Source organism: Asparagus officinalis, chromosome 1 (assembly GCF_001876935.1).
Source record: "Asparagus officinalis chromosome 1, Aspof.V1, whole genome shotgun sequence".
NCBI lineage: Eukaryota > Viridiplantae > Streptophyta > Magnoliopsida > Asparagales > Asparagaceae > Asparagus > Asparagus officinalis.
Window position 1 is genome coordinate 89,268,173 of NC_033794.1, and position 6,955 is coordinate 89,275,127.

The 6,955-nt window shown below is 42.4% G+C and overlaps 2 protein-coding genes across 2 annotated transcripts; both read right to left on the reverse strand.

Annotated features, from left to right (window-relative positions):
• On the reverse strand, positions 691–2,981 carry LOC109837149 (uncharacterized mitochondrial protein AtMg00810-like). Its single transcript, XM_020405263.1, has 2 exons — positions 2,642–2,981; positions 691–716 (listed from the first exon to the last, which is right to left on the reverse strand). Exons 1-2 carry the CDS (start codon positions 2,979–2,981, stop codon positions 691–693), a joined length of 366 nt encoding a protein of 121 aa, XP_020260852.1.
• LOC109837159 lies at positions 5,017–5,943 on the reverse strand. Its single transcript, XM_020405286.1, has one exon. The coding sequence runs from the start codon at positions 5,941–5,943 to the stop codon at positions 5,017–5,019; it is 927 nt and encodes a 308-aa protein (XP_020260875.1).

A 6,955-nucleotide genomic window follows, 5' to 3' on the forward strand; every position in this document is an offset into this window, starting at 1 on the left:
TACAGATCGTCAATCAAGGGTTGGGGATGAGAGATTTGTCGAACCAACTTCTAATAGTTCAACCTTACCGTTAGTTGAAGAAGTCGGCGACGAAGGCGCAGGGACTTGATCATCCCCGGAGATTCTAGCCGAACAAGCACCCTGAGCTTCGGCGATCTTCGATTTGGAAGCCGTTTTCTTCTGCAGGCCCATGGCAACCGTGGCAAGGAAGACGAAGACAGACGAAGTATTCGGGAACGGATCTTTTCCTCAGTTGAAGCGCTGGAGAAGATGAACAGGAGCTTTGTTAAGAAACTGAGTAAAAAAAGGAGAAAAGTCGAATGACCTTTTGATTTGACCTCAGTGGTCTATTTATAAACAGCTGTAGCTGCCTTTTGATTTGACCTCAGTGGTCTATTTATAAACAGCTGTAGCTGTCAAATCGAAGCGAGATTTTGGGGCAAAATCTCACCTGAAACGTGATTCTCGCGTTTTCAAAAAGAGGGGCTTCAGTTACCGAACGCACCCTCACGATTCAAACAGGAGAACGCAGGATATAGGCGTGCGTTCTGATGGCCAACCTCAGCATATCATATAAATAACCCATTCAAAGGGGTTAATATTCCAAGTAATGGCGATATGATCAAAAGAGAAGATAAAGCGAATTCCTCTGAAGCCAGTCTCCAGACTAAGCTGGGGATAAAATCCTTCTTATACAGGCTTGTGGTTCTCTCCATCTGTGATGACAAATTTTTCATAAGCCCAGAAATGTCCAGTTTCCTTGAAGATAAAGCCCAATTCATTTTGGAGAATGAAGAGGTCAACGAAGGTGCTCCACTCAACCTGTGATGATGAGCATTTGATTAACAAAATCTTTGGGTTCCAAAGTATTTCGAAAATTCGTCCCAGTCAACCGCGAACTTTCGAAAACTTTGGAGGGGGTTCTGTAGGCTGTCTAAAAATCACAATGGATAGCTGAGTCTCCATCGAACACTGATGATGGAAGTTACAATCTGACGACTTCTAGAAGGCTACAATTCAAAGATTTTCACATGTCAAAGGGCTAAAGCAAAGATTACAAAACGACGATCTCTAACAACGCTCCGATAGAAAGAGATTACAAATTGACGATCTCTTCAAACCAAGACGTGGAAACCCTCTCTGCGTACCATCTTCAAGACACAACACCAATTTGATCACCTACGCCGCTTCAACAGCTATAAACACGAATGCAGCTTCTTATGTGAGATGATTGATCTTGATGGCTGCGACAACAACATGACTAATATTATGTTAGCAATTGATCTTGATGGCTGCGACAACAACATGACTGATATCATGTTAGCAACCATTAGAGGTGCTGATGAGCAGTGTAATGATATTCGACACACTCAGTGGAGATCATGACCTGCAGTTGATAGAGCGTTATTGAGATGCCTCAATTGTCACAAATGGCCTGAATAAGACCTTCTTTACTGGTCTTTGGTGTCATCCATATATAAAGACAGAGAAATCTAATCAACAGCTCGAACGCAGCTCCAATCGCTGCTCCAATCGCTGCCAAGCACAGCTCGAACGCAGCTCCAATCGCTGCCAAGCACAGCTCGAACGCAGCTCCAATCGCTGCCAAGCACAGCTCGAACGCAGCTCCACCGCTGCCCAACGCAGCTTATCAATCGCTGCCCAACGCAGCTCCAATCGCTGCCAAGCACAGCTCGAACGCAGCTCCATCGCTGCCCAACGCAGCTTATCAATCGCTGCCCAACGCAGCTTATCAACCGCTGCCGACGCAACTCATCCATCACTGCCCAACGCAGCCCGTCAGTCGCTGCCAAACGCAGCTCAATCACCGCCAGAACGCAGGTTAAGGTTCTGACTCATTCAAACGTGATCTAACAACTTCGAAGCTGTTCTTCACCCACGATTTGAGGAGTGGCTTTAGTGGGTTGTTACACCCGACTAATGGGGTAACTAAACCCCCATTTAGGCGCGGATTATGGGGGCAGTTACACCCCTAATCCCCCTATAAATAGCAACAAACTCAACAGAGTAAGGGATCTTTTTTGGAGAGGGGAGATCGGATTTTTGATAATCAGATCAAGAGAGATTTCTTTTCATTAATCGGAGGGGGATCTTTCGATCAAATCTTCCAGAATCAGAAAAAGGAGGATTGACTCCTTACACAGTCTGGGAAATCAACAAACGGAGGATCTCTAAACCATCGATATTTGGCTTATTAACCGAATTATTTTCGGTTCCAACAACTCTATCATTAGAGTTTGTTACTTGTTCTGAATCACAAAACTCGACAAGAGTTATCAACCGGCCCAATTATTTTCGGTTCCAACAACTCTATCATTAGAGTTTGTTACTTGTTCTGAATCACAAAACTCGACAAGAGTTATCAACCGGCCAAGATATTCGGATCGTCAACGAGAAGCAAACTCGACGTAAGCATTCGAGGGAGGCATCTCATCGCTACCGTGAAGAACCCAGAATTAAACAAAGGGGAGAATCCAGATCATTCTCTTCTCTTTTGTAACCAGGAATCCAAATTGTAATCGAGAGTTGAGAGAGTTGTAATCATTCTTTTTCTAAGCAGTTAGAGAGAATAAAATCAAACGCAATTCTTTCCTTATATTCTTTTTATTACAAAATTCACCTCCCCAGTCACTATCTGAGTAACCAACTAGTTGTGCATTTTCATCATATGCATAGAAGAGACCCAGGTTGAGTGTGCCTTTGATATACCTTAATATCCTCTTCGCAGCTAGCCAGTGAGATTCATTCGGTGTCTCCATATAGCGACTCACAAGTCCGACTCCATAAGTAATATCAGGCCTTGTGATCGTCAAGTATCTCAGGCTGCCAACTAGACTTTTGAAAAGAGTTGAATCCACAAAACGTCCGTCTCCTTCTCTTGATAGCTTCATTCCGATGGCTATTGGGGTGTTTACAGGGTTGCATTCATTCATCTTGAACTTCTCTAAGATCTCCTTCATGTACTTCTTCTGGGATATAAAAATCCCCTCTTGTTACTGCTTCACTTCAATGCTAAGAAAATAGAACATTAATCAATTGTCTGTCATCTCAAATTCATTGAACATTACCGCCTTGAATTCAGCAAGCATCTCGGTACTGCTTCCTGTGTATAATAAATCATCAACATAAAGACAAATTATTAGAAATTCGCCTCTATGGTTCCTCTTCATGTAGATGGCGTGTTCATAGGGACATTTAATGAAGCCGTTTTGATGAAGATAGCCATCAATTCGGGCGTTCCACGCCCGTGGTGCCTGCTTTAAGCCATACAAGGCTTTCTTCAAATGGTACACTTTGTCTTCTTGCCCTTTCACAAGAAAGCCTTCTGGTTGTTGCACGTACACCTCTTCCTCAAGAACACCATTGAGAAATGCTGACTTGACATCCAAATGATATATATTCCACCTGTGATGAGCTGCAAGTGAAATTAATAGTCTCACCGTATCCAGTCGAGCAACCGGAGCAAAGACTTCTTCATAGTCGGTGCCGTACTTTTGTTTGTAACCTTTCGCTACAAGCCTCGCCTTGTACCGATCAACTTCACCATTTGCTGTGCGCTTGATCTTGTACACCCACTTGACCCCTATTGCCTTGTGATTTTGTGGAAGAGTTGTCAACTCCCAAGTATCATTCTTTTGGATGGCGTGGATCTCCTCCTCCATTGCTGTTCGCCAACAATCTTCTTTTACGGCTTCTTGAAAAGTGAGAGGTTTATGATCAGCATATAAGCAGAAAAGATTTGACTCTTCGTCTTCTTCTATCTGCTCATAGATCTCCCTGAGGCTTCTTATTTTGATGGGACCTCGTTGTATGGTAGATTTTGCTCCAGTTCCATGCTTCTTCTTCATTAAGACAACGTCTCTACTAACAACTAGTTTCTTGGTTAGTGGATTGTAGAGCTTGTATGCCTTCGACTCCTCGCTATATCCGATGAAAATGCATTTTTCACCGCGATTGTCAAGCTTCTTCCTTTTGACTTCAGGTACTTGAGCATATGCAACACACCCAAAAATTCGTAGGTGTGCTACACTAGGCGTGTAACCGCTCCATGCCTCTTGAGGTGTCTTGTTCTTCACTATCTTTGTGGGGCATCGGTTGAGCAAATAAGCTGAGCATGCCACGGCTTCTGCCCAGAACTGCTTTGGCAATCCCTTTTCTTTGAGCATGGTTCTTGTCATGTCGAGGATGGTCTGGTTCTTTCTTTCTGCAATGCCATTTTGCTGTGGTGTGTAGGCAGTAGTAAACTGTCTCTTTATACCTTGCTCCCTGCAATATTCTTGAAACAGATTTGAGGTGTACTCACCACCTCGGTCAGATCGAAGAATTTTTAGCTTGTGGCCGCTCTCTGCTTCAACTAAAGCTTTAAAATGCTTGAATGTAGTAAAGGCAGCAGATTTTTCTTTAAGAGTGTACACCCACAACTTTCTACTGAAGTCATTCGGTTGTTCAAATTTTGGTAAAAACCGAACCCACAACTTTCTACTGAAGTCATCAATGAAAGTTATAAAATATCTATTACCTCCCAAAGAGACGGGATCGATCGGTCCGCAGATGTCGGTGTGAACAAGTTGCAATGGTACACTTGCTCTCCATGATTTTCCACTGGGAAAAGGCCTCGTATCATTCCAACTATAGACAGTAACTTCAGGCCGCTGAAGTTTAGATGGCCGAAGCGAAGATGCCACCTCCATGACTCATTCTCCATGAGTCCTTGAAAACACTTGTCGACTTTCGTGTTTAGATGCAAGGGAAACATGCGGTTCCTTGTCATCTTAACACAAGCTATGAGGCCTCCATTTGTATTTTTCAACCAAAGATGGTTGTTCTCCATATATACTTTGTATCCCTTTCAGAGTAATTGACCGATGCTAAGAATATTACTTTTCATGTTAGGAATATAGTAAATATCGGAAATATACTCGGGCTTACCATCCTTTTGGTAGATCTTAATCTTCCCTTTGCCTTCAACCGAGAGTTTTGAAGAATCTCCGAGGCTCACACTTCCATGAACTCCTTCTGCGAGTTCCATGAAAAGTTCTTTCTTCCCACACATGTGGTTGCTAGCACCCGAGTCAAGGTACCAAGCATCATTCTCAACACTTGAATCATCATTAGCAAGAAGAAGCGTAGAGTTGTTACCCACATCATTTGTTGCTTCGGTTGATTTTGAGTGGTTTGTTGTTGGGGACCACGTCCTCTGCCTCTACCACGACCACGACCACGACCTCTTGCTTGTGAGCCTTGATTACTTAGAGTCAATGTTGACTCTAGTACTTGCTCCAAAACTATGGAACTAGCCTTCTTTTGCATTCGTTGTTCATGAACTTGGAGAGATCCCAAGAGCTCCTCTATTGAGATATCCTCCAAATTCTTTGACTCCTCAATTGCCGCCACCACGTGCTCGAATTTTGATGTGAGGGATCGGAGCAACTTCTCCATCACTCGGATGTCCTCCATCTTCTCTCCATTTCTCCTTATTTTATTCACAATTAGAAGTAATCGTGAATAATAATCGGAGATTTGTTCTTCATCTTTCATTTGAGCGGCTTCAAGATCGCCCCTCAAAGTTTGGAGGCGAATTCGCTTCACCCGCTCGACACCTTTGTAGATGGTCGCAAGGATTTCCCATGCTTCCTTGCTTGTCGTTGCTTCGGCAACTCTCTCAAAGGTAGACTCGTCCAACCCTTGATAGAGTAGAAAACGAGCCTTGCTATCCTTCTTTCTTTGTTCTCTGAGAGCCTTCTTCTCTTCGGCGGTATAGGTGGCTTCTACTTCTGGTGTAGGTTCCGTGAACCCATCAATGATCAGCTCCCACAACTCTTGAGAACCAAATAAGGCTCTCATTTGGATTGACCAACTCTCATAGTTATCTTTCAATAATTTTGGCACTTGAGGATTGACAAGATTATTTGTGGTAGCCATGAGAAGAAGAGAGAATGGAAAAATTGGATCAAGTTGCTCTGATACCACTGATGACTCTTAAGTTTACGAACTTAGAACTCTTTCAAATGAAGAACTCACTTATATTTCTTCAATTTTCTCTCTTCATATCAAACAAGGATTACAATAGCCCTTTATATAGGCTTCAAAAACAAAAACGTCTAGGCATACCAATAGTCACAAATTAAACTCCTATTTTAATGCCATAAAGATAAATGTCATAAATGAGTAAGTTACTCTTATTCTTCCATAACCTATGTCTCTTCACCATCTAAACTTATGACCCTTGCACTTCTAAAACTCATTTATTCTAGCATTTTAATTTGATATTCCAAAAGATGCAAAGAGTAGGGACCCTAAAATAAATTTTCCACTCAAAAACATAACAAATTAAACACAGCATTGATACAAGCTTTACCTAGAGCCAACTGCTGCCCCCCTGTATCTGTGAATATAACTTGCTGGCCAAATGAACTACCACAAACTACTACAAGGGTCCAAATCCAGCAATAGTAATGGCAGCGGATCGAAGTAAATTTGTGTTAGGTTTCTGTACAATATGCCACCTATTTTGGCATCATAGGCTGCTGCAGCATTAAGGATTCCTGCTGTGTTGAGTTGGAGTTGCCGGGTTGGAGAGATATTGGGCCAACTTCTGTTTTACTCCTGACTCAAGGAAACGAAGTACAACCTCGTAGTTTTACTATGTAACTCCTGATTCAAGTAAACAAAGTGCAACCTGGATAGTTCTGCTAATTCTGATGACAAAAGGTTGGAGTTCCTGGTTTAAAATTCTCAAGCTTGAGTCAGTTACATGATCTTGATTAGGAGTACCACTGCACATGGAGAAACCTTTTAATGGACTCGAGCAATGAAACTGTTATATATGTCGGCAATCCGGTTAAATTTTGGGATAACTTTATATGTATTACTTTTTTCCGATATTAGTCCCTTAAATTTTGGTCCAGTTTTTGGGTAGCCCTAGCTTATATTG

Coding starts and splice junctions, on each gene's coding strand:
- LOC109837159 (XM_020405286.1), bottom strand. CDS start 5,943: ATGGCTACCACAAATAATCTTGTCAATCCTCAAGTGCCAAAATTATTG.
- LOC109837149 (XM_020405263.1), bottom strand. CDS start 2,981: ATGAAGGAGATCTTAGAGAAGTTCAAGATGAATGAATGCAACCCTGTA. Junction 717..2,641: donor CTCAGATAGTGACTGGGGAG/GTGAATTTTGTA, acceptor TTGTCATCACAG/ATGGAGAGAACCACAAGCCT.